This window comes from Microcaecilia unicolor, chromosome 6 (genome assembly GCF_901765095.1).
Source record: "Microcaecilia unicolor chromosome 6, aMicUni1.1, whole genome shotgun sequence".
NCBI classification, from domain to species: Eukaryota; Metazoa; Chordata; class Amphibia; order Gymnophiona; family Siphonopidae; genus Microcaecilia; species Microcaecilia unicolor.
Window position 1 is genome coordinate 305,800,096 of NC_044036.1, and position 25,892 is coordinate 305,825,987.

At 42.7% G+C, this 25,892-nt stretch overlaps 1 protein-coding gene across 1 annotated transcript in view; it reads right to left on the reverse strand.

Annotated features, from left to right (window-relative positions):
- Window positions 1-242: 242 nt before the first annotated feature.
- LOC115473271 (CMT1A duplicated region transcript 1 protein-like) overlaps window positions 243-25,892 on the reverse strand; it is a 48,248-nt gene continuing 22,598 nt past the window's right edge. Inside the window, exons 7-14 of the mRNA XM_030208086.1 lie at window positions 24,973-25,176; window positions 23,563-23,684; window positions 17,646-17,794; window positions 13,517-13,659; window positions 9,158-9,316; window positions 3,814-4,091; window positions 2,398-2,598; window positions 243-2,226 (exon numbers count right to left, since the gene is read on the reverse strand). Coding sequence (XP_030063946.1) covers window positions 1,361-2,226; window positions 2,398-2,598; window positions 3,814-4,091; window positions 9,158-9,316; window positions 13,517-13,659; window positions 17,646-17,794; window positions 23,563-23,684; window positions 24,973-25,176 — 2,122 coding nt within the window. The 3' untranslated portion in view covers window positions 243-1,360. The remainder of the gene's footprint in view (window positions 2,227-2,397; window positions 2,599-3,813; window positions 4,092-9,157; window positions 9,317-13,516; window positions 13,660-17,645; window positions 17,795-23,562; window positions 23,685-24,972; window positions 25,177-25,892) is intronic.

Consider the following 25,892-nt stretch of genomic DNA (forward strand, 5'->3'; position numbering starts at 1 on the left):
AGCGTCTGGCTGTGCGCTATTTTATAACACTGGGCACCTAAATCCTGTAGCGCGCAACCCAAAAGGGGGCGTGGCCATGGGAGGGGCAAGGGCAGATCAGGGGAATTCAGTAAATTTGCAGACGGTTGTGTAGAATACCTGGGAAGTATGCCTAAACTGGGCACCAGTAATTACACCTGGTTTCAGAAGGCCTAAGTCCTGGCGCCCAAAATTGGGCACAGGAATCGACGCTGTGCTTCTATAAAGGACACAACCCACAGAACCCTTTATAGAATAGCGCTGGGCAGTGATTTTTTTCCAGCACCCAAATTTGATCGCCATTTACTTACTGAATTTGGCCCTTACTTATTGCAGTCCTGTAGGGGATAGAATACAAAAAGTAGCTAAACACTGTTTTCTCACCACGGAAATAAAGAAATAACAATCGGCCATCACTAGGGGTGTCTTCTACAAAGGTGCGCTCATGTTTTTAGCGTGCGCTAAAATTGTGGGCGTGCTAAATGTTAGAGACGCCCATAGGAATGCATAATGTTTAGCGCACGCTAAAAACGTGTGCGTGCCTTGGTAAAAGACCCTCTAGGTCTGTATCAAACAGAAAAGCAGACTGCTTTCCACAAGAGCCATTAGGAATCCTGCGTCTTGTGCGTTTCAAATCTTATTTCAGGCCTCAGCACGCAGCCCAGTTTTGTGTCTTTATTATGCATCAAGGAGGGGAGAGAGGATTGAGATGGGAAAAGAGAAGATGAACCAAATGAGAGAGAACAGGCTGTAATAAAGGTTTACACAGAAATGAAAGAAAACCGAATCAAATATAGATGAAAATGGAGGTGAGAGGGAATGAAATGGATCAGTGCCCTTCTAAACAGCTTAGGGTATAACAACAATATAAACCATAAAATACAGTTCACAAGGAGCATAATAGAGCAAAAATATTCTACAAACATATTAAATTAAAACATAAATCAAAGATTCTACCCTTAAATAGCCAATGGAAGGGACAACTACTGTATTATAAAGGTTGTGAAGAGGTCTATTACTTAAAAAAAATCTTACATATTTTGAAACAGCTAAAAGAGCAGAAGTGAGATTAGCCCCTAAACTAAGGCATAGTAGGTTGCAACCTGTATTGGACAAACTAGGACATACACCATCATTGCTACGTTGAATTCATTGGATCCATGAACATTTGTGGACCATGGACATGTCCTGGCAAGTAGGCTGCATTAGTTTTGGCTGGAAAGTGCTGCACTTCCACATACAAACACTCTTTCCTCATCCAACCACTAGGCGGTCTCCTGGAGGTGAAAGTATTCATGCAGTACCCAGTGGAGTCTAGTTGTTGAGTTCTTAACTTCCCATATCAGATAAACACATCAGGTCCAAGTTCTGGGGCTGCTATCTTTCCTTCTTTTGTGAAATCATCAATGGCTAATCCTTTAATTTTCCTCAGCCATGCATTTTTACTTTCCTTTTGCTTGTATACTAGGATCTTTGCCTGAGCTGTTTGATAATGCAAAGCCCTCTCTTCCCTGTACTCCTTCATCTGTTTTACTGTCATTAACTGAAATCCACTCTTTTCTCTATAAGGGTTCGCTGTCACAAAGACTTCTGAATTTTTTGTCTTGAGAGATGGAGCTTTTGTGGGTCTTCCCATCACCATACTTACCTCCTGGGTTAATACAGAGCTTCTTAGATTGTCTGTCCGCTCCGCTTGGGTTGGTGCCATAGAGACTGTTTTTTTCTGCTCAGTTCTGGCCTTCTGTTCCCAATTTCCGAAGCATGACTTCGCACGCACGATGCACGGTGCTGGGATTGAGGACGGCACCTCAGGCCTATGCAGGGAGCGTTTCAGATTCAGACCCAGCCTTTTCACTTCAAATGGCGTGCTGATTTTCTTCAATCCCTCATTGCTTCCTGCTTCTCTGAGCTGTTTGAGATGGATTAGAGGATCAATTTTTTGGTCCTCAGGAGCTTTGGGCGCATGTCTTTTCTGTTCTTGGATGGATGCCGGAGGCCCCCAAGCATCTCGAATGTTTGCATTGTGCTCTATGTTGGAGCTGAGTATGTCTGATTTCTGTGAATGGTGCAACATGCCGACCGTGAGTAAGATCCGGTTAGGAGACATGGAGCCATGAGGACCTCTTTTCCGTATTCGTTGCAAAGTTGCTTCTTCACTCAGAGAAAGGGCAGACTTGCGACCTGGTGACCCATCACTAGATTCTGTGTCTGGTGAAAAACAAAGCCAAATGCATATTAACATTTATCACAAGAGTACCTTAGTTTTTTTGGTGTTTTTTAAATATAAATGTATACCTAGGATTTTTTTAAAATCATATCCTTCACACAACCTCACTCAGTTTATCTAGCTTTAGGTACAGAAACTCTAGGTCAGCTTACCAGACTCTGCCTTGGGTGCCAGGGCTGGTGTGGATGTAGTTCGATTAGCAGCTTCGTGACTGCTCCTGCTAGATGTCAGTAGTCTAATGGCAGAAGGTCGTTTTTTGAAGAATTCAGGCTGAAGATCGATGTAAGCCGAACTCCTGTGGAAATTTGCGATTTCACTCCAAGGCACAGGCTTCAGAGACTGCAGATGAAGACCTTCAACATAAGAGGAACATGTTAGCTTGAATTTATTATCGAGCAGGGGTGTCCAAACTTGGTCCTCGAGGGCTGCAGTCCAGTTGGGTTTTCAGGATTTCCTCAATGAATATGCACGAGATCTATTGCATGCACTGCCTCCATTGTATGTAAATAGATCTCTTGCATATTCATTGAGGAAATCTTGAAAACCTGACTGAGCGAGGGCCGAAGTGGGACACCCCTGTTATAGAGTCAAGGATGTTTACAAAACTGGTTTAACTGTGCTGAAATAGTTGTTATTGAGGTCTTCAAATACTACAGTGTAATTTCGTTCAGATTGAATGGGAGGCCAAAGGAGAGAGGAGCCAAAACGTTGAGTTAACCTGGCACAGAGCTGAATATCGGCTGATGCCCAGTTAACTTCCAGTTCACACACATACCCAGTATTTAATGCTGGGAGATGCTTATATCCAGGGTTAGTTCAGCCCCTGGCTGGGAGCAGGGACTAGAGTCACTGCTACTCTCAAAGGACTGGCTGTTCTCCCTCACCCCCTGTGCATTGTCCTCCATTTGGCAAAATAAGTTGGTGAGCATTGTTTCTTATCTGCTGCTTCCTTCTCTGCCGTCAGAACGATGCTGGGCCACTTGTTTACTGACAGCCCACCAAAGGGTTAATCCTGCCCTGTCATGGCATGTTGGTGATTTCAGCTTCTTTTGCTTAATGTATTCTATTTCCTCAGGGGTCAGTAATCAATGGAATAAGTGGGCAGAGAGGGGATATTCAATGGCACTTCACTGGGCAGTGCCACTGTATATCCTCTCTGACTGCCACACTACTACCCAGTTAGTCCTAGGGCAGTCAATGGGTGGAGTCAGGTTGAACCCGGAAGATATGTGGGCTGTGGTGGTATCCACTGCCAGGGCCCCTGTATCTAACTAGGCAGGAATGACTGCACAAAAAAAAACAGTTATATCTTTGCCCAGTTAGGTATTCAGGTAGCAGCACATCAGTTCCACTTTGATATTCAAGGTCGGTGCACAGACACAGCCCAGCATTTAATATCCAGGTCTAATTTGGCCCATGACTGTCAGAGGCTTTAAAACCGCTGACCGTCACGGGCTGAATATCAGCCCCTTTATGGAAAATCAACCTAATTGCTAAAAGGTTTCTATACAATGTTCAATATTGTTGTGGATAGAAAAAAAAAAAAACTTTTAAAATATATACTATACTTTGAGCGGTCTTCCTACTCTTGGCTGACAGACTACGAGCGTGATGAGACAGCCTGGTCTCTCCCTTCTCAGACTTTTGGTAAATCTTCACATTGCTGGATCCAACACGTTTCATTCTCTGGGCACGGACGAAGGAGTATGGTTGTGTTCTGACTGGGGCCTTCTTAAACTTATCTCTTTCTTTGGGGACCTCCTCTCGCTCGGCCTCAATGGTGTAATCCCACTGCACCTCCTCAAACTGATAGATCAGGATACTGGTCAGGACGTTGATCACCATCCTAAAATATAGAAAGGGTGTTGATTTCAGTCTGGCATACAAATCCCATTGAAAGATGCCACCCTGGTCTTTGGAGAAAATGGATAAAGAAGTAGCAAGGTTGTACTTTGGTCTCTTCAGATTAACTTGCGTCACTGTTTAAAATTTCTTCTTCCCTTTGTTTTACTCCTGGATCTTTCTTAGTTGTTAAATATTTCGGGGTCAGTATTTAGTGGGCTTTATCTGGATAGGAGCTGTTTCTATCTGAATAAATCCTGCGGGCCGGATCCATACCCAGATTTTCAGTGGTATTATCCAAATAATGTTGGAGTCAATATTCAAAGCGATTTAACCAGCCAGAAACAGCTCCTGAGCACTTATTTATTTATTTGTAGCTTTTATATCCCACGTTTTCCCACCTATTTGCAGGCTCAATGTGGCTTAACATTGTTCCGTAATGGTGATCACGAATTCCGGAAAAGAGAAAATACATAGTTAAGATGGAGGTGACAGAGAGGGGCATAATTGAACAAAAATGTCTATCTCCATGGGCGTTTATCTCCGAGAACGAGTCCGTGAAGGGGCGGACTGAACTGTATTTTCGGAAAAAATAGACGTCCATGTTTTATTCGACAATTTGTGAGCTGGGCGTTTTTGTTTTTCAGTGATAATGGAAAATGAAAGCGCCCAGCTCAAAAACGAATAAATCCAAGGCATTTGTTCGTGGGAGGGGCCAGGAGTCGTAGTGCACTGGTCCCCCTCACATGCCAGGACACCCTAGGGGGCACTTTTACAAAAACAAAAAAAAAGGTAAAAGAGCTCCCAGGTGCATAGCACCCTTCCCTTGGGTGTTGAGCCCCCCAAATCCCCCTCAAAACCCACCGCCCACAAGTTTACACCATTACTATAGCCCTAAGGGGTGAAGGGGGGCACCTACATGTGGGTACAGTGGGTTTGGGGGGCGGTTTGGAGGGCTCCCATTTACCAGCACAAGTGTAACAGGTGGGGGGGGATGGGCCTGGGTCCACCTGCCTGAAGTCCACTGCACCCCCTAATAACTGCTCCAGTGACCTGCATATTGCTGCCAGGGAGGTGGGTATGACATTTGAGGGTGAACATAAAAAGTTGTGAAACAGCATATTTTGTGGTGGGAGGGGGTTTGTGACCACTAGGGGAGTCAGAGGAGGTCATCCCCGATGCCCTCTGGTGGTAATCTGGTCATTTAGGGCACTTTTTGGGGCCTTATTCGTGGAAAAACAGGGTCCAGGAAAAGTGCCCTAAATTCTCGCTAAAAACGCATATTTTTTTCCATTATTGGCGAAAGGCGCCCATCTCTGATCGCCCGATAACCACGCCCCAGTTCTGCCTTCACCACGCCTTTGACACGCCCCCATCAACTTTGTCCGCATCCGCGACGGAGTGCAGTTGAATACGTCCAAATTCGTCTTTCGATTATACCGCTTTATTCGTTTTTGTGAGATAAACGTCTATCTCCCGATTTGGGTTGCAATATAGGCGTATAGGCGTTTTTCTTTTTCAATTATAAGCTGGAGAGTGGATTAGATATTCAGGTAAATATACAACGTGTATTTCAACTCGAGCAGAAGCAGGAAGTATTCACAGGACGCGAGATATTTCACATAAGATTCAAAACCAGACAACTAGAAATTATTTCATAGGATAGTTAAATAAGAAAAAAAACCTAGAGAGACAAACAGAAATAATAAACTTCAATCGTGAATAGGTTAGTTTGAATAATCAGAAAATTAAAGGTTACGTTTTGTGTAGTTCCGGTGGAAATTTCTTACTGGTGTTTAGGATGGTCTTTGTGATATGCCTCTATAAATATTGCCTCCCTTCTGTCTGCATGTTCCCCCCCCCCCCCCCCCCACCTTATATTGGTCTGCTTTATTGGTAACAGTATTCTATTTCACCTTTTATTGCATGGTTTTGAAGGATACCCCAAATTCTACACACATACCCTTAGGGTTTAGGTGTTTCTTTTATTATTTGGCGCTAGAAGCGCATGCATGCTACCTGCTGGTAGTGCCTGGGCTTTTGCCTTCTCACCTTTGCCTCAGACCTTTTGCGCTGGACCGCACAGCAAGCCACGTAAGTATTGTTTCATTTTTCTGCATGTTTTATTTTTAGACTGTTAGGCTACCTCTTGCATGCTTGTGTTACCTGTTTGCAGTTAGCCTTTTTGAATAGGTTGGTTTTCAGTTATTTTCGGAATTTTTTTAAATTGTGTGTTGTTTTTATGGATTTTGGTAATTCATTCCATATTTACGTGCTTATATAGGAGAAACTGGAAGCATAAATTAATTTATATTTTAGATCTTTGCAGCTGGGGTAGTGAAGATTCAGGAACGTACGTGACGATCTAGTAGAATTCCTGGTTGGTAGGTCTATAAGACTTGGATATAACAAAAGAGAGGGAACGAAGTACAAACTAAAGTCCAAACAAAAAAAACAGCACCACGGGCCTTTAAAAATGGAACACAGTTCTTTAATGAATGAGCCTTGACAAAAAGACCCGACACGGGCCGTGTTTCGGTGACTAGCACCTGCGTCAGGGGTCACAGTGATGACGTGGAAAACTTGGGGAATAACTCAAATATATTCCTCTACAATATATTATTCCTTACCCCACGTCTCATATAGTAAAAGCTACAAAGCACCAAGGCACTTTCACTTTCTGTATCCAAATGGATGAGTGTCGATACTGAGCACTTAACCAGCCAAGGTAAACACATAAAAAGGACCATATAAAAATCAGTCCTATCTTTATACAGTTTGCCATAGCCACTTGTGCGCTGAATACAGCATGTAACCAACTATATTTTCACCGGCTCTGTATACCCGGGATTAACGATGGGAACGGTCAGCAAGACGCTGATTGCCATGGATGAATATTAAGCCTTTTGCTGAATATCTGGTCAGACCATCTCTACTATCTAGATAGTGCCAGAGCAGGCCAGGGGGTGACTGAGATGCTGGCGATATTCGGTCCATTAACCGGGGAACTGCACCAGATGTCAGGACAGAAAAATGGCTGTCCGAACTCAATCCGCTTACCTATCCAGATACCTGTCTGAACAATGCCGGCATTCAGACAGCCAACTTATACCCAGCACCGACATTTAATAAAAACACTGATTGCTATGGGCTGAATATCGGGGGAGGGGAGAAGTATTTTTTTACATTGTGCGCAACACCGATTGTTATGGATTTAATTTAGGCCTGATTTACTAAGCATTTCACCTATAGACAGAGCTAGAGAATAGGGAAAAAGGCCACAGTGAAGCAGATCTCTTATGCTTAGAGTAATCTTCTCTGGAGTTACTTCTCAACTATTCATATGGCTCTGGTGTAGGTAAGGAAACGGGAAGGCGGTAGAACTAGAGAACGTGAATTGAGGTTGAAGGGGGGCAGACTCAGGAAAAATGTCAGGAAGTATTTTTTCATGGACAGGGTGGTGGATACTTTGAATGCCCTCCCATGAGAGGTGGTGGAGATGAAAACGGTAACGAAATTCAAATATGCGTGGGATAAACACAAAGGAATCCTGTAGGAATTGATCCACAGAAGCTTAGTGGAGATTGGGTGGCAACACCGGTAATTGGGAAGCAAAGCTAGTGCTGGGCAGACTTCTACGGTCTGTCTCCTGAAAATGGCAAGGACAAATCAAGGTTAGGTATACATATAAAGCTCCACATATAATCAGTTTATCTTGTTGGCAAGACTGGATGGTCCATACACCTCTTCAATGTTGCTTTCGGCACCTAACCTTTATACCTTTCAGGAAATCTAGACTGCCCCAATTTGACTGCCCCTATTTGACTGACTGTACATTTGTCCTTTAGATTGTAAGCTCCTTTGAGCAGGGACTGTCCTTCTATGTTAAATTGTACAGCACTGCGTAACCCTAGTAGCGCTTTAGAAATGTCAAGTAGTAGTAGTAGTAGGTCTTAATCTGCCGTCATCTACTATGTTACTATGAGTGCTATTCTCCTGTTTAAATTCACATTCATGTGACTACCGAATAGACAGAGCTCTCCACTACATCTTTGAACACATATTTTGCTGGGAATTAAACAGAAGTTAGATAAAAATGCATACTAATAATTACAACTCATGATGCTGACTGCATAATTTTTTAAAACATGTAGTAATAATAAGACTATTTTTTTTTTTTTACAGAGATGATGGTTGATGCCTGGAGTAGCTCAGCAACAGAGGTAGTGGCCACGAAAACCATGAGGAAATTTTTTAAACTCTTCAGACAGTCTCAGGACACTGTAGTATAGGGTTGGTAGAAGAAATGGAATGGTGGGAGAGATCAGATGAGAGAGGGAGCTGGTATTGTTTTGGACAATGAGAAGCTGCGAGTTCATCTCCCCAAAGTGACAGAATGCTGGAGAGGAGGAATCTCTTAGGTTTTAAATGTTATAAAGAAGCCACAAACACATCAGGAACATTATAAAATACAGTACAAATCTCATAAAGGAATCCAGTTAGGATTCAATTTTTATTGCACCAAATGAAATTGCGATACAATTCAGGCCTTTATGTATTGGAGAAACAAAATTGCCAATAAAACATTTATGCCAGAAAGTTCAAGTTGTACCATTCAGCAGGTCTGTGGGGCAGGAGAAGCACTGATATATTCTCAAATTGTAAAGTTTTTGTGTTTGTGACTTTATGATTTTAATTTGTGTATGTTGATTTGGAAACTGCTTAGGTTATAGTGTATACATTTTTAAAAATAAATAATATTTGTTGCCTGGATGGTTTGGAGCTTTCTGATGATGTCATTCCTTTTGGGGGAAAATCAGTGATGATGTCACCTTTAGATTATACCAAAATGAACGGAGTGCTGTTGAGGGTTCTCCCTATTTCAAAACAATGAGCAGCAGATAATAAAATGTTGAGGGGGAAAATAAGCTGTAGAGTAATAAAGTTGTCTTTAGGTAATGCATGCATTGAGCTATTGAGAGCAGAATCATGAACATAATTCAGAATCAGTCAGCCATCTTGGACTAGTTGTGCTTGGTGAAGAGGACTCTCATCCCAGTGGTTGCTCACCTGTTGCCTGTGATGCAGAATGATGCCACAGGGTCTGCTCTGCTATTGGCCCTCATCACCCTCAGACAGTCACCATTTAAGAAGTTGAATATACGGATTTTTCCATCCTTACAGCCAGTTATTACTCTGAGATAAAGAAATTTTAGGCATAGTACTTCCCTGGAAACAAGAAATGCAAAACAATAAGCACTTTGAGTCAATATTCTGCGTGCTATATACAATTAAAGATAACCAGATGAATTATCTTTTAAGCAGATATTCAAAGAGAGATTCCGTTCAGTCACCACTGCTTAATATTAAAGTTACCCAGATATCTTACCTGGTTAACTTAGACCTGATATTATGTGGCCCAACTTAAATCAGATACCTTTAACCAGATGGCGCTGAATATTAGCGTTATCCAGTTTAAAGTTTTAACCCACCTCAGCCTGCCTCAGACATCTTATTATTTTTTTATATATATGTTTTTTTAATCATTTATTTATAATTTTTCATTTTACAAGGGTCACTTGCAAACAGTAATACAGAGATGACTGTACATTAATACAATATTAGAGGAAAACAATCTCAACTAAATAAATGGATTATATACAATCTTTCTCTTTCTTAGACCACAAAATAAAGAGAGTGAAACATGACAAGAAGATCAATTAAACAACAGTAAACAAAGAAAACGTGGTATTAACCTGATTATTTCCGGTTATTATTTATCTGAATCATTATTCCACATTGATCGTCTGGTTGGCTTCTTCAAACCCAAGACGGTGTATAGTCAATTAATTTCGTTGGAAACATACTTATTGTCCAATATTAGTGGAAATAATAAACCTGATTTCATTTTTTTTCTCTTTTAAAACCAGAAATTATTTAACAATACAAACACTTGAATCTCTAATCCAATTCCCACTGATTAAGGTAATCCCAGTTTCACAGGCTTCACTCCTTTTGAATTAATATACTAAGATGAATCATTTCAGAGGGAAAAACTTTAGGAGTCATACCCGGAACTCTGGGAAAACAACAATCTTGATATTAATCATCTGTAATAATATTCATTTTGTTCAAATTTCTCTGGTCGTTTATCATTTTCAAAATCTTAACCGTTTCCTACTCCTGTAGAACTTAATTTGCTGTATCAATTTTTCATTCTCAAAGGATTTGATTCAATTATCCATGTGGCTCACTAATAAGATTATATCTGAAGCAAAATCAGACATCTTATTTTAACTAATTAAGCTTTGGCTGACAGTGCACATCGGCACCATGTAGAATAGTATTAGGCCAGTTAGTGGGATTTTCGGCCCAATTCTATCCATCCAGGGGGTGATGAACGGTGAGTGCTAAGCACAACTTCTACCATGGTATCTGGGCGTCCAGATTCCGTTATAAAATACATATCTCTGGTAGGTGTAGCTTAGTGCTGCACTTTGGTGCACAAATGACACCTTTCTAGAACATGTGCACGTAACTGGGGAGATGTCAATGCCCCCTTGTATTTGTGCGCTATGCAGATTGCGCGCTAACCCCTGGATTCTATATAACACGCCTAGAGATCCATACCAAAATACATACTAATTGGCTTAACAAGCTAATCAGCATTGATAGCTCTTAACAAGCAATAATGAGCACTAACTGGCAATTAGAATTTAAACGCACAACTCACTAAGAGCATTTTGTAATGCAGTGCGCTTAACTTCTAACACGCACAGGCAAAGGGGCATGGTTATAGGCTGGGAAATGGGTGTTTCATGGGCATTCTGAAATTTATGCACTTTGTTATAGAATGGAGGAGTGTGGAGGAGTGGCCTAATGGTTAGAGCACCGGTCTTGCAATCCATAGGTGGCTGATTCAAATCCCACTGCTGCTCCTTGTGATCTTGGGCAAGTTACTTAACCCTCCATTGCTTCAGGTACAAACTTAGATTGTGAGCCCTCCTGGGACAGAGAAATATCCACTGTACCTGAATGTAACTCACCTTGAGCTACTACTGAAAAAGGTGTGAGCAAAATCTAAATAAATAAATATGGATTTACACTACATTCTTGTTGTAAATGGAGGTGCAAAGTATGAACTCCCCCTAAAATCACAGGTCAGGAATCTTGGCATACTGCTAGATTTATCACTCACTCTGATCCCACAAATTTAAACCTTCAAAAATTGTCTCTATCACCTACAGCAGCTATGAATGAACTCTCAAGATATTGAAAAGATGAGTCTGACAACAGTGGTCCATGCCTCGATTACATTATGACAAGACTACTGTAATGCCCTGTATACTGATCAAACAAAAAAGAGTTTGTACCAGCTCCAGCTAATTCAGAATGCTACAGAACTGATAGAAGGCTGCAAGTGGTGTGACCACATCGCACCCTTCCTGCAAAAGCTACAATGGCTACTAGTATCTTACAGGGCTAAATTTAAAACTCTATGTTTGATTTTTAAGGTCCTCAGATAAAATGGGCCAGAATACTTAAAGAATAAGCTAGCCCTTTTACACACCTCTGAGACCTCTAAGGTCCTGTCAAGGATCATCACTATCTGTCCCTTTGTCAAAAGAAATTGTATGATGTGATATCCACCAGCGAGCCTTCTCAGGAGTAGCCCCCATGCTCTGGAATTTACTCCCAGAGGGGCTATGTGTACCTCAAGACTACTTCTACTTCAGGAAGCAGGTACAAGCCTGGCTCTTAATACACAGGGTGACTGATTATACACTCATTCTGCACACACTAACTTAGATCAGTTCTTTATCTCTTGCTTAACTATACAAAGAATTTGCCTTGAGTTTAGCCAACCATCAAATTATGTCAACTGACTCTGTACCACGCATCTTGTTCCCATCATATATCAGCTCTTGGTCCCTCAGCTATATGGTAAGCCGTATTGTAGAAAATCTTTAGCATCATAATAGTTGACTGTTCTAATGCATGCTTATTAGGTGTATCCGTATTATACTAACATTGTATTGTATCTCTGAATTTCAGTGCTGATCAATGTGTATATTTTTGATACCGTTTCACAGTAATTCTATTAGGTTTCAATTGTTTTCAAGTTTACATCATTTATTGTATTTAGTTTATTCTTGGTTATTTTACTATTGTTATACTGTAAACAAAAGTGTAAGTTTTATGTTAAACTGTACCTGCTATACACTGCCTTGGGTGAATCTCTTCATAAAGGCGGTTAATAAATCCCGATAAATAAATAAATAAACTAAGCGTATTCTATATACCATACCTAAATCTAGGTGCTGCTTATAGAATACACTTAGCACTGATTTCTGCGCCATTTTTTTAGGTGCCATATATAGAATCTCCCCCTAAGGACCAGATATTCAAAACTGTTTAACTGGCCAGAAATGGCTCCTGGCCAATTAAATATCATTTTAGTGCCTAACCACGGATATTTTGTGGGAGATAACCAATTAATATCCGCCTTTAGAGGCTAGCTGCTAACCGGCTATATTACGCGACATAGTCGGTTAGGTGTGGCTATTCAGTGCCAAATCAGCTATGTTTAGCAGTTAAAATAGGCCACCTAAATAGCAGGCCTATCTTTAACCGCTAACCCCAGGATTCTGTATATTGCGCCTTAATTTCCAAGCAGAAATTGAAGTATATTCTATAATAGTGCACATAAATTAATTAGTTAACTAGCTAATCAGCACTTTTAGTTGGAGTGGAGGAGTGGCCTAGTGGTTAAGGTGGTGGACTTTGGTCCTGAGGAACTGAGTTCGATTCTCACTTCAGGCACAGGCAGCTCCTTGTGACTCTGGGCAAGTCACTTAACCCTCCATTACCCCATATAAGCCGCATTGAGCCTGCCATGGGTGGGGAAAGCATAGGGTACAAATGAAACAAAAAAATTTTTTATTTATTTATTTAACACATTTATATCCCACATTTTCCCACCTAGTTGCAGGCTCAATGTGGCTTGCACAATACCGTACAGCTTCGGTTCAATGTTAAGAAATTATCAACACTAATTGGCATTAATTAAGATTTACGCACACAACCCGCTGTGTATTCTGTAAGTCACATAGTTGAAAAGGGGGCATTTCTAAAATCTGTGCACTTTGCTACAGAATACACCCGCTCTGTGCCTAATTTAGGCGTCGGGATTTACGCCAAGTAAAACATGGCGTAAATGATCGCGACTAAATTTGGGACAAGCCCAGAGGATTCTCTACAGAGGTGCAGTGAGAGTAAAATCAGAGATCAATGAGGGTAGCAGGAACCCAAAATGGAAAAATTAAATGAGTTGTCTGGTCCTCTCCATCTTGTTCATGTGCTGAAGGTAGAATGCCAAAACACAAAAAGCCATCATCTATTGTTTTCTCAGACTTCAGACGTACATACTTTGGATGTCTGAAGGTCATTAAACATCTCTTATAAGGTCCCATCATGCTCCATGCCATGGCATATCCATCACAGCTGCCTGACACCAAATGCCAGTTGTCAAAAGAGAGGCACTTAATGGGTCCTTGGTGCCCTTTCAATGTCTGTTAAAAGAAATGACAATACACCAGTTACCTAGTAATGAAAGGAGTGCCACCTATAAAGCTTTGATCTGGAGTAGCTGGGTGCTATAAGTGGTCTCATATCTTTTTCTATAAACATCTGATGCCCTTGTGTCTTTTAATTAGTTTAAAAGATTTTTTTTTTTCATTTTGATGGTTTAAGGGTCTCCTCCTCTGTACTTTTGTTGTTGTTTTCCGTTTGGGATGGCTTAGAGATTCGGCTTGTTTTCTCTATAGATTTGATGTGGATCCAGACAGTTACTCCCCAACAAATTGAAGATCAGGCCATCAATCTGAAAATGTTTTATTTTACTGGAATCTTAAAAAATATGATTTTTTAAATAGTTTTAATGAAAACAGACATACAGACATATTGGTGTATTACATCTGATAATTATGCAATAATAATGGATGTTCAATAGAAATAAAATAAAACATAGAAGAAGATACCTTTTTTATTAGACTAACAATACATTTTTTGATTAGCTTTCGAAGGTAACCCTTCTTCATCAGAGCAGGGTTACAATCGAAAGCTAATCAAAAAATGTATTAAGTTAGTCCAATAAAAAAGGTATTATCTTATTTTCTTTTCTCTGTTTTATTTTATCTCTATTGATTACCTTTAAAAGTGGACTAACACGGCTCCACATCACTCTACTCATAATGGACGTTAAAAGGGGTCCTAAAATGTCACCAGCCACTTTTATAACAATAGAAAAAGAATAAATAGAAATAAGACAAAAAAAAGGAAAATAATGTGATAGCTTTTTTAATGGAATAACAATGTACATTTTGACAAACGTTCGAAGGTAGCACCTTCGTCAGGTCAAGTATAAGCAAAAGATGATAACAGAATATAAATATATATAAGAAACATGAAATGCATTTTATTCACAGTCTCGAGGGAAAAGGAGGGGGAGGGGGAGTGAGGAACAGAGAGAAATGGATGGGTAATCAGAAGGTAAGAAGTATAATTTTATGGTTTATCAGTGGCGTAGCAAGGGGGGGCAGGAGGGGCGGTCCTCCCCAGGTGTCAGCTCAGGGGGGGTGCTCCCTGCCAGCTCCCCCCCTCGGCAAATCGACACCCCCCCCGACCAGCTCCCGCACCCTGCCTTTAAAAAGAATATCAGGAGGCGAGGGGCAGCGCCTGCCCTGCACGTAAAAGAAATGTGGACCGTCGGGCCTTCCCTCGCTTTGTCTGTCCCGCCCTTGCGGAAATAGGAAGTTGCGTCAGCGGAGGGGGGACAGATAGAGCGAGAGAAGGCCAGATGGTCCACATTTCTTTTACGTGCAGGGCAGGCGCGAGGCGCTGCCCCTCGCCTCCCGATATTCTTTTTAAAGGTAGGGTGCGGGAGCTGGTCAGGGGGAGGGGGGTGTCATCGTGCTGCACCCGGGGGGGTGCAACGGCGAACCGCCCCGCCCCGGGTGGCAGCCCCCCCTGCTACGCCACTGTGGTTTATAATGTGATAGGAAACCCAGATCCCTGGTAGGTCTCAAAATATTTGTTTTTCCTACAACATTGTGAACCATAAAATTATACTGCTTTCTCACTTTCTGATTGCCTTTTGACACACATTTGGTTATGATTGTACTGTTTATTACAGAAATGTGATAAAAATTAAATAAAAAATCTTTCAATAAAGTGCCTAACTGGCAACGCAGACATGCACTTTTCAGCCCACATAAACTAATCCAGTATTTAAACACCAGGTATTCCCACAATCTGTGTTTAAAGACTGAATTGTTAACAATATAAAGAGTATGCATGTAATTTAAGTTGTTTCAAAATAAAGACAAAATACATGTTTGAAAATTGAATATTCATGCATAGTCTTTAACCATCCCTCTTAAATGTCCTCTCCCGTTCAAAACATTTTAACAGGGCTAAAAGCATACACATGCTTTTAGGGGGCCTTTTGCAAAGCCACACCAGCGTTTTTAGCTTGTAAAAATCAGCTGGCGGTAAACACTGAGACGCCCATAGGAATATAAGTAGAATCCCCCAAATGAATCTCGAAATAGTAATGTCTATAACTCCCACTTAAACTGATCTGCTGATGTTATGGTTCTTATGTTCACAGGCAATGTGTTCCACAAAATAAATTCCACATATAAATTCTAGAACGTTATCTTTTATTCGTGTACTAGACATGGATATTTACATCCACTATAGGGCTGGTGTAAGTGATGGTGCCTTAACATTCTTTGAGGGGCATTTATGACGTCTAAGTCTGACTTTGGACATTTTGCACAAATCATCCAAAATCTGAATAGGAAACAAGGGAATTTTCAAAAAAAGGAACACGGCTATGTTGTTGGTTTTTTTTTTTTTTTTTCAAAAATACCATTTCAAACAAGGTTTTGTGCTTTGTACATTTAAAAAAAAAAACCATTCAAATGAAAAACGTAGAAAATCAAGCCATTGGGATGTAGGAGGGGCCAGCATTTTTACTTGACTGGTCCTCCAGACATCTCAGGAGAGCAATGAGGCACCCTAGGGGGAACTGCTGTGGACTTCAAATAAATGCTCCCAGGTTCACATCTCACCGTTGCTCCCTTATCTTGTCTGCTGAGCCTCCCAAAACCCACTATCTCCAACTGTACACCACTATGATAACCCTTATTGATGAAGGGGGCACCTATATATGGGTACAGTGGGTTTCTGGTGAGTTTTGGAGGACTCACAGTTTCCACCACAAGTGTAACAGGTGGAAGGAGGTATAGACCTCAGTCTACCTGTCTGCAGTGCATTGCACCCACCACTAGACTACTCCAGGGACCTGCATACTGCTCTAATGGACCTGAGTATAACATCTGAGGCTGGTAAGTAATGTTTTTATTCACATTTTGGGGGTGGGAGGGGTCAGTGACCGCTGGGGGAGTAAGAGGCGGTCATCCTTGATTCCCTCCTGTGGTCATCTGGTCATTTAGGGTACCTTTTTGTGCCTTATTCGTTATAAAATCAGGTCTAGCTCAAAACACCTTAGTTTTAGTCCTGAATGTTTTTTTGTATCATTATGGCTGAAAAACGTCCAAGTCTTAGGAACGCCCAAATTCTGTCCTTAACATGCCCCCAACATGCTCCCTTGAGATTTGGATGCCCTGCCGACAAACAGCATAGAAAAACATCTGAAAAATAGGTTTCAAAAATACCGATTTGGACGTTTTTGTGAGACAAACATCCAAATGTTGCTTTATGTCACTCTTTAGACATTTTTCTCTTTCAAAAATGAGCCCCATAGTTTCTGGTCATTTTTACTTGTATTCCATTTAGAAAAGTAGATGGCTACTTTTCTTTATAGAGTGGGCTTAAAAATAGGCCCATAACTAGCGCCCAGGGTGGGACCCCTGTTATAAATTATAAACAGGGGCGTAGCTAGGTGGGGCCATGGGGGCATGGGCCCCCACAGATTTAGTCCTGGCCCCCTCTACTTTTGACCATCCGCCCCCACTTTTGACCCGCTGCCACTGCCGCAAGGTACCTTTGCTGGCGAGGGTCCCCAACCCCCTCCAGCCTTAGTCTTCTTCAGCGCCAGTCTCCGGCGCGTTCACGGATCTGTGCTGTGAGTCCTGATGTCCTGCAAGTTCATGCAGGATGTCAGGACTCACAGCACAGATCAGCGAATGCGCCACAGACCGGCACTGAAGAAGACTAAGGCTGGCGAGGGTTGGGGACCCCCACCAGAAAAGGTACCTTGCAGCGGGGGAGGGGTCGAAAGTGGCAGATCGGAGTCAGCGGCTGGGGGAGGTGGGCTAAAATGTGCCCCCCCACCTTGGGCTCTGGACACCCCTCCCGCCGAGGTCTGGCTACGCCCCTGACCTCTAAGTGATCACTTGCTTCTCTTTTACTTTGAGACTATGTTCTTTTTCTTCTGTTATTTCCTCTGATCTGAATTAATAAAGATGATTAAAAAAAAGAATCAGACCAGTGAAAAATGTTCTGAAGTTACTCATTGTTCTCTCATTACCTTGATTAACGTTGCTGAGCTGATGTGCCACACTTTCACCAGTCCCTCCATGCAGCCGCTTATTACATACTCTTCATTTATCTTGACACACAAAATAACACTTTGGTGTTTAAAGGTCCTGATGCACAGCCCCAAATCCAAAAGCCAAACTGTGGGATTTAAAGAAACAATGTCCGTACACTGCAGTGAAACAGCACATTGACCGATGTGACTTTTTAGCCAATAAAAACAACCATCTGTCTAGCATCTATCATTGTCTACTGACATTTCAAATTTACCTTTGAGACCCATTCAGAATGAGAGGAAGTGCTTGAGTCCGCCGGCCTTGTTCTGCCCCAGTGGCGTACCAAGGGGGGGGGGCGGTGGGGGCGGTCCACCCCGGGTGCACGTCGCTGGGGGGGGGGTGCCACGCGCCGGTCAGCGTCGTTGGTTTCCATGCTCCCTCTGCCCCGGAACAGCCTGTTCCGGGGCAGAGGGAGCATGGAAACCAACGACGCTGACTGGCGCGCGGCACCCCCCCCCCAGCGGCGTGCACCCGGGGGGTTCTTTCGCCGGGGTGGGGGGGTATCCCTTAGCCGGGGGGGGGGTCATGCTGCACGGGGGGGGGGGGGCGCTGCACCCGGGGGGGGGGCGGGGCGCATCGGTGACCCGCCCCGGGTGTCAGCGCCCCTCGGAACACCACTGTTCTGCCCCCGGCAGCCTTATGCCAGTTTTTATATAGTAGTCCTAAAATGCAGTGGTTCCCAAACGTGGTACTCCACTGCATGTAAATCTATCTCATGAATATTAAATGTGGATATACTGAAAACCTGACTGGCTGGGGTGCCTCCAGGACCAGGTTTGGGAACCACAGGTTTAATGCCTTTAATGTTATTCTCACTTCTAAGGATTTTTACTGCTGCAGTCACTTCCTGCAATGGTATATGAACAATGCATTGTGTGTAATGTAGTCTCACATGTACTGCAGCCACCCCTGCTTGTTTGTATAAATAAGTACATAAGTAATGCCACACTGGGAAAAGACCAAAGGTCCATCGAGCCCAGCATCCTGTCCACAACAGCGGCCAATCCAGGCCAAGCGCACCTGGCAAGCTTCCCAAACGTACAAACATTCTATACATGTTATTCCTGGAATTGTGGATTTTTCCCAAGTCCATTTAGTAGCAGTTTATGGACTTGTCTTTTAGGAAACCGTCTAACCCCTTTTTAAACTCTGCCAAGCTAACCGCCTTCACCACGTTCTCCGGCAACGAATTCCGGAGTTTAATTACACATTGGGTGAAGAAACTTTTTCTCTGATTTGTTTTAAATTTACTACACTGTAGTTTCATCGCATGCCCCCTAGTCCTAGTATTTTTGGAAAGTGTGAACAGACGCTTCACATCCACCTGTTCCACTCCACTCATTATTTTATATGTGCCTCTATCATGTCTCCCCTCAGCCGTCTCTTCTCCAAACTGAAAAGCCCTAGCCTCCGTAGTAGTCTATTCTCCTCAAATTGAAAAAAATATATATATGAATGGGCTGTGTTGGCACTAGTGGATGGCAGCTGCTAGCATGGCTTAGTAAACAGGGGGGGGGGGGTTAACTTTTGCTGTTAAGCCTTAGGTGCAAAACCTCCACATTAATGTCCAGAGGCATTCCTGGCATTTCGGGAAAGGCAGCTGAGATGCAAATGTGCGATTCTGCTTGTTAATGGTGCAGCAGATAACGTGGGTTATGAAACACCCATGTTAACTGTCATTTATGGTCCTGTTCCCTGTATTAACGTAAAATTCTTTGTCAGGTGTTATATGTAACTGTCTTGATTCCACCACATTAGCTGTTAGTTGATGTGTTAGGCATTAAGGAGACAATTATATAAATGGGCCTCTCCATTTAGGTGACCCAAAGCAGGAACGTAGTCAGGCAACAGATTTTGGGTGGGCCTAGCCAACAATTGGCGGAAAAACACTTCTTTCCACCTTGGCAGTCTGCAGCACGCATACGCTGAAAACTGAGCATGCGCAGGTGCCAGTATTGTGGAGAGTAATGTTTTTGTTACCATCAGGGGGAGGTCTTCAGCTGGCAGAGCTTGGGATCCCCACCAGCTTTTGCTAAATGTTTCTACTGCCCCAATGTCATGTGATGGGAGGCTATTCTATAATGGCATGTGAACACTTGGATTCTGTCATGGAAAACTACTGTAATGAGCTATTGGTGTGCCGGCCATTTACATGCCTGCAGTTACACAGCAGTAGACCTGGTATAATGCAGGCGGTTCTAGGTCAGTTCTCAACAGGACTGTTCCCACCCACCAATTCCCACCTAGGACAATTCCCACTGAACCAATTCCCACCACACCAGGGAGGACAATTCCCACCCATAACCCAAAAAATACAAAACACACAAGGCAAGTAATCTCCCTCCCTTTCCTCTACCAGATCGTTTGGTATCATGTCTCCCCTCAGCCGTCTCTTCTCCAAGCTGAAAAGCCCTAGCCTACTTAGTCTTTCTTCATAGGGAAGTCGTCCCATCCCCGCTATCAATTTAGTCGCCCTTCGCTGCACCTTTTCCAATTCCACTATATCTTGAGGTGCGGCGACCAGAATTGAACACAATACTCAACGTGCGGTCGCACCATGGAGTGATATAACGGCATTATAACATCCTCACACCTGTTTTCCATACCTTTCCTAATAATAATATTCATTGTGGATACCCTGAAAACTCGATGGGACTAGCTATGCCCCAAGGACTGGGTTGGGAATGGGTGTACTACAGCATGGTTAATCACTCTGCTCCAACAGATCTCTGGATTATCTTTTACCAGGGCCGTGCCAACATGGTAAGCGCCGCAGGGGGGCGCCTGCCTTCAAGGGCGCCGCCGTCGACTTGTATTAAAAAAAAAAATACCTTACTCCTCCGCTCCATCTCGTAACGCTTGCAATAACGATGTAAGAGTACATGACCGATTCCCTGTAGCTGCAGCAGGAAAGGAGGACACAGCAGACTCACTGGCATCAGCTTCTGCGCCTCGCCGCCTCATCGTTGGACACAGCTGATTGGACTTTGCTGCTAAGGCCCCACCCCACGCTTGCGTGCCTGAAGGAGCAGGAGCTGGGTCGGGTGCTTGTTGGGACCGTTGCCGGTGTTGGTGGTAAGGTAACGGCGGAATAGAGGTAGATATCAGCAACTGTCTGCGGTTCGTTCCTGTTTTCCGTTCCGGTGTCTGTGATGTCTGCCTTCTCCGAGGCGGCACTGGAGAAGAAGCTCTCGGAGCTGAGCAACTCGCAGCAGAGCGTGCAGACTCTGTCCCTGTGGCTCATCCACCACCGCAAGCACTCACGGGTCATCGTGGCTGTCTGGAAGCGGGAGCTGCGCAGAGGCAAGAGGGCGGTGGGGGGTTTTGCTATGGACTTGGTTGAAACGGAAGAGGCAGAGCCCGCTCTGCTGTGTCGTCTTGCTGCTGGGCTTGTTTTGGTTCTCCCCTCCCCCCTCCCTCAGGTGCAACCAGTGTCGGATGGATACGAGGTAATTCTCATGGTAAGGGTGCAGAGTTCTGTCTGGCCTTTCAAAATTCACCAGTGTAACCTGAGACCATGGGATAAGGTAAGGTATTCGTTGTTTATATAGCTTTTTTTTTTCTTTTGAATTTATCACTGCTTGGTTCCCGGATGACCAGTTATTCCCCGTTATTTATTTCATGGGCCATTATATTGACTTTAACAACTGATAGTCTGCAGGGGGGCGCCAAAGACCCTAGGCACGGCCCTGTCTTTTACGATTTTATAATACAGCATATGAAATGAACAGAAAGTAGAAATTCTTCAGTGAGCCTCTTCTCTAAAGTCTTCCATTGGGCAGCTGGACTACAAGGATTTCCTCGTTTTGGGAGTAATTCTATAACTTGGTGCCTCACTTTTAAGTGTCACAGTGGGATGCACTTAATGTCAATTCTATAATGGCTCCAGGGTTCACCTAATCCATTATAGAATACCAGGGTAAAGGCTTGTTGGTGCCCACATATGGCAGGTCGAAGGCTGGTGTAAAGTTGGTACACTTAGGTGCACCATCCAACACACACAACTGATAGTATAAATTGTGTTCATCGCTTGGCAGCCTGCCTATGCTCCACCCATGTGCACGTCCCCCTTCAATTACTGGCTAAGGGGCACTTTTTCTAAGCTGTGGCAAGCCCTTATAAGGGTCTTTCCCACATGCTAAGGACATTTTCACCACAGGAGTAAAATGGCTGATTTTCAGAATTTTCAATTAATGGCCACACACTAATTTTCCCATTGGTGCATGATCATTAGTGTTTGAGTCTCTACTGCCACCTACTGTGTAGGCACTAGAGACTCACGCACTAAACCTGCACTGATTGATTACAGTGCGGTAATGCCGACATGCTAACTGATTTGCATACATGCACCCACTCTCTACCCCCCAGACACACCCCCTGCGCCCAAAAAATACTTTAGTGGGCATATTTGCAAAATTACCATGGGACACCTCAACGCACCCCGCGGTATACTATTTTTTTGCCGTGGTAAGCCCTTTTACTAAACAGCAGTATGCCTACCGTGGGCTTGACCCACAGAAATCCGGAACTACCACCGGCCCAACGCAGGCACCAGCAGTAGTTTCACCCCCAGCACACGGCATTTCTGTCACTGCCGGAATTTTTTATAAAGTAATACTGCGGAGTAATACTGCAGAGCCTCCCCTGCTGTGCTCTGAGGGGTTTAAATTGTTGATTTACCTCCATCCTCACAGCAGGAGCTGCAGTGAAAGCCCTCTAGCCTTGTGTAACCAGTTGTAGAAATTGGTTTATGGTTTGTTTACCTTACTGCTGGGAGAGCAAGGGGGGTTGGCTGGAGGTGTCCTGGGTTGCCAGGGAGATATTTAACGAGGATGACTTCCTGACCTGCACTGAGGACAGATAGCAGCAGAATCGGATACTGGGCCAGCATGATCAGAAAAAGTCACCAGACAACAAAGGTAGAAAAGATCATTTTATTTTCATTATAGTGTTTGGAATATGTCCACTTTGAGAATCAGGTGCTCAACATTAAACATTTATATTTATTTACTTATTTATGGCATTTTATCCCACATTAAACATGTTTTGTGGCTCTACATGAGAATTGTGACGATATGATCCCTTGTTTCATATTGTTGACGGTCTGCATTTTCCGTTTGGGTGGTATATTGGTGTATTAGGTTCTGCCCAGTGTAATATTTATGGTACAGTAAGGTTTTGAGTGTGTTTTTGCACAAAGTTGTGCATAGTGTTTTGTAGTTGAGAGATTGTCCTTAGAATATGCTTTGAGCAACCACTTCATTCTTTGACATATGATACATATCTAATATCTAAATTTAACAAAAGGTATTAATTGTGACTTTTATTTTTATTTTTATTTCCATCATCCATGATGTTTTGTAAGCCACAGTGCGCCTGCAAAGAGGTGGGAAAATGTGGGATACAAGTGCAATAAATAAATAAATTTATTTTTTTTTCTGTGTGTTATCAGACAATTATGGATTTAAGCTCCACCCCTAGCCCCACCCCTAACCCCGCCCCCTTGAGCCTCCCCAAACAATTGGGCCACCGACCGCCTATGGTTACCCGGTGGTCATCAGGCAACGCACACTGCCGATTTAACATGGGATCCTTTATGGACATTTCTTTTTTCAGCCTTTTTACTTGATGCAGTAAGAAAAGTCCTCATCAAACAGCAAAAAAAGGCCACCGCTAGCACGGGGCCCTTTTTACCGCAGCTTCTAATTCTTGTCACCAATGATGCATGTAAGTGCTAATATTCTATAACCTCCGCAGGCATTTGGCACCAGCTGAGAGAACTGTCCTTTTTGTGTCCATGGGGAAAAATCGTGATACCCGTGGCCCAGTGTTAGAAATCACTTGCTTACTAACCTTTGACCTTACAGTCCTTTGCTCCTGAAACCAGCTTGTCCATGTGCAGATCCAAGCAAGTTATGGTGCCAGTGTGACCATAAAAAATTCTCATACATGCCCCTGTGTGCAAGTTCCAGTATCTGAACAATGAGATGAATAGATTTTGTTATATTTTAAATAGATTTTGTTACATCTGAACAATGAGATAAATAGATTTTGCTCAACCTGATGGTAATAATAACAAAAAAAATATGATTTGAACTGGGTTGAAGAATTTCAAAGCAGACCTTGGCAGATCCAAAGTTGGATGGGTGAAGAAGAGTCGTCCAACAGTTATAGAACTACTAAGGACTGTTTACACAATTCTCAGTCCTGCTCACTAGTGGTCCCTCCATACTCCTTTTTCTAGAATCTGTCTAGAATCTATACAATCTACCACGTGGTTTTAAGGCACTTAAGTTGAGATCCCCAGTTATACAATTACTCTCTTTGGGTTTTCTGGGAGAACAATGGGGTATAAACCCACAGCACAATAGCACAGATGAGATATGACCTACGATTGATTTTTAATAAACTGAGACGCTACATTTCTCCCCCAAAAAAGTAATATGAAATTATATACAGCAGGATTTTCCAAATTGTGGGTCATGTTCCCAAATGAAGTCACAAAACCCATGTTTGGGGTAGTAACCTGGGCAGGCCCTCCATAGAGATGTAACTGGCCCTTGCCTCCAGGGGGGTCATGCAACTTTATAGTACCTTCCATTTTCAATACCATCCCTCTTTATCTGAGATCAGCCTGTGTTTACTCTTCCTTCAAATCAAGCTTTAAAACCTGGCTCTGAGCTTGCTTGGAGTCTGTGGTACGAGCTTTCCTCCATCACCCTGTCTTCCATTCTTTTACTCCAAAGAGTTCAAACAAATTGTAATCTCTCTAACCCATACCCTCCTGATCCCATCCATCCTTAAATAAGACCCAGCTCTGCAGGTTCCAATAGATGCTGAGAACCCCTAATATTGAGCAAGTACCTTCACTATCTCCAGGGAGTGGTAATTTGTATTGTGTTTGACATTCTCAGTCATTATGAATGTTGGAAGGTATGAATGCAGAACTTTCTTAAGGGATATCATTGTTTTTGCAGTAGGACCACAAGTTAACAATGGCCTTCAATGTTCATGATTCCTCACTCTTACCCATTCAGGATTCTAGCAATAATATTCCTAAACTGAACCAGGGGGGCAGCCCAAGAGGGCAGAGACTCATTGTGAGGCCTGATTTGCATAAGTCAGTAGAGATTGAAAAGCGGGGTTGTGAGTGAGAAGCAGTTTCTCCTTGGTAGGGCCAAACTTGAACTAAACCATACAGCAGTATTCAATCAGCTGCACGACTGACGTGAAAGGAGTCCAACAAATAAAGGCCTGGCTCACCTAATGCTGAGGTCAAAACTCCCACTGAGAACAAAGCCCTTTTCTTCACAGAGAAAGACAGCTCGGACACTCCCGGCATGCCCATGTATGACAGGCGGCACATCCTCCATCAGAGATACATCCAGAAACCTCACTTTTCGATCTATAGACCCAAGAGCCACCAGCCTCCCTCCGTTGTAGTGAATGACTCTCTTGGGATCTCCTCTGAGTTATTAGCAGATAGAGAGAAGGAAATTAATTGATAGGCATTGATCTGCCATCATTTTAAAAGCATAAAAAAACTGAAGAAATCAGCATAGTACACAACGGCAAGAGCATCGCTTGGTGACATTAAAATCCAGGAGACCAAAGCTTCAGCACTTTGTCCTCTGTTACCCTACACTGAGATGAAATTATCTCCACGTCAGTATATCTTTAGAGGCTATGTGGATTGCTTTTTATAATGTGCCATCTCCCGTTAGATTCCCAGCTAGATCTTTACCTTTCTTTATCATTACTGAATGTGGCAGTTACATTACAAAATTTCAAAGAGCTGAACAACAAACTTTATAAAATAAACAATGACAAATTATTAGATTAACTCATAAGGGTTGACAACAATGAAGTAAGCTAACATTACACATAAGAGAAGGATAAAAGAAGAGATCCCATTAGCCGTATGAATGCATTAACAATAAAATAATGCTCTATAGTTCATAACAAGGTTATTGTAACCATACTTTAAGGGCATAGTTACATTTCCTATAAGAAAATACAGATTGTAAAGTCACAAGCAAAGCATTTCAGATAGAAGGAGCTATTTATTTATGCATGTGACAATTTTTTAGGTCTGATATATATATATATATATATATATATATATATATCACCTAAAAAAATTGGCACCAAAATAAAATATTCCTAAGTGTATTTAGGCATAC